General features: G+C 37.6%; 1 protein-coding gene across 1 annotated transcript; it reads left to right on the plus strand.

The window, feature by feature from the left end:
• LOC102170425 (trace amine-associated receptor 9) lies at positions 617 to 1665 on the plus strand. Its single transcript, XM_005684758.2, has one exon. The coding sequence runs from the start codon at positions 619 to 621 to the stop codon at positions 1663 to 1665; it is 1047 nt and encodes a 348-aa protein (XP_005684815.2). The 5' UTR covers positions 617 to 618.

Below are 2052 nucleotides of genomic sequence, written 5' to 3' on the forward strand. Positions count from 1 at the left end.
AAAACCCCACAAACTCTGAAAATATAACCAGTGGAGGAAATACACTCTCCAAATAATTTTAGCAAGTTATGAGTAAATATTTCCTTAGTCTTTACACTCTATACTATAGGGATTTTTGAGGCTGTAATTTGAAGGAGACGTAATTTACTTCTTCCTTCTTGAAAAAATGAAGTACAGTTTATCATTACTGGTGGACTACTCAGGGGAGATGACTTATTAGATAAAATTCAGCTCTTGTTAGCCTAATCAGTTCTCAGCTCAGGAGGTTACAGGCAAGATTTCAAAAGGTAAAGTAACACTCAAAAAAGGGACTTTCTAACCATTAACTAATTACACTATATAAAATGTATCACTGGACTAAGAGTGCTGACTGTATTTTAATGACTCTCTGCAACAAATTCCCAATCTAATTATATTAAAAACTTGGGAATAGTTTTTGAAAAGACCAAGAGGTTAGAGTTCCTATTCTCCCCCAAATGGGAGAAAAGTTACTAACTTTCATTTATTTTAACCAGAAAATTTTCCTTCTTCCAGAAGCTTTTAAAATTGCCATCTCCTTCTTGTTTTCCATTGCTGAAATAGGGAATTGGAGAACCCTAAACTCTTTCAAAGAAGGCAATGGTGAACAATTTCTCCCAAGCTGAAGCTGTGGAACTCTGCTACCAGAACGTGAATGGGTCCTGTGTTAAGACGCCTTACTCAGCAGGTCCTCGGGCAGTTCTATATGCAGTCCTCGGTTTGGGGGCTGTGCTGGCCGTGTTTGGAAACTTAATGGTCATTATTGCTATTCTTCACTTCAAACAGCTGCACACTCCCACCAACTTTCTGATCGCATCTCTGGCCTGTGCGGACTTCTTGGTGGGAGTGACTGTGATGCCCTTCAGCACAGTGAGGTCGGTGGAGAGCTGCTGGTACTTTGGGGAGAGCTACTGTAAATTTCATACTTGTTTTGATACTTCCTTCTGTTTTGCTTCTTTATTTCATTTATGCTGTATCTCGATCGATAGATATATTGCTGTTACTGACCCTCTGACCTATCCTACCAAGTTTACAGGCTCTGTTTCAGGAATATGCATTGTTCTCTCTTGGTTCTTTTCTGTCACATACAGTTTTTCTATCTTTTACACGGGGGCCAATGAGGAAGGGATTGAGGACCTAGTAGTTGCTCTCACCTGTGTAGGAGGCTGCCAGGCTCCATTGAATCAAAATTGGGTTCTACTCTGTTTTCTCCTATTCTTTATACCCACTGTTGTCATGGTGTTTATATACGGTAAGATATTTTTGGTGGCTAAATATCAGGCCAGGAAGATAGAAAGTACAGCCAGCCAAGCTCAGTGCTCCTCAGAGAGTTACAAGGAAAGAGTAGCAAAGAGAGAGAGAAAAGCCGCGAAAACACTGGGTATTGCCGTGGCAGCTTTTCTGCTCTCTTGGCTTCCATATGTTATTGATGCTGTGATCGATGCTTATATGAATTTTATAACTCCTCCTTATGTTTATGAGATTTTAGTGTGGTGTGTTTATTATAATTCGGCTATGAATCCCTTGATTTATGCTTTCTTTTATCCATGGTTTCGGAAGGCAATAAAGCTTATCATAAGTGGCCAAGTCTTAAGAGTTGATTCATCTACAATTAATTTATGTTCTGAGGAAGCAGACATAGATTAACAAGATTACTTCAGGAACTTAAAAACTAACATGGAAGTAAGGTCAAGGGCAAAATTAAGTACTTGGATCTAGAGAGGCAAGTGTAATCATTTGCCAACCAGGAGGACATTAATGTTTAAAAGTTAGTTGTTCCAAAATTTTGCTGTGTTGAATTTTGGCATTTATTTTAGAATTTAATGATAAATGAGTAATGTTGCCTCTCATTTCATATTCTTTTATGCTTTTCTGATTCTCTACCTTTTCCTCTGAAATTTCTCATTGTTTCTTCAAATAATTTGAATTTTGTCGATTCTTTTATACATGTTACCAATGTTAAGTTGTCCAAAATATATAGAGGCTAAAAAAATCCTACCTAACATGAAATTAGATTTGGGGAAACAAAAAAAA

Source organism: Capra hircus, chromosome 9, assembly GCF_001704415.2.
Source record: "Capra hircus breed San Clemente chromosome 9, ASM170441v1, whole genome shotgun sequence".
Lineage (NCBI taxonomy): Eukaryota > Metazoa > Chordata > Mammalia > Artiodactyla > Bovidae > Capra > Capra hircus.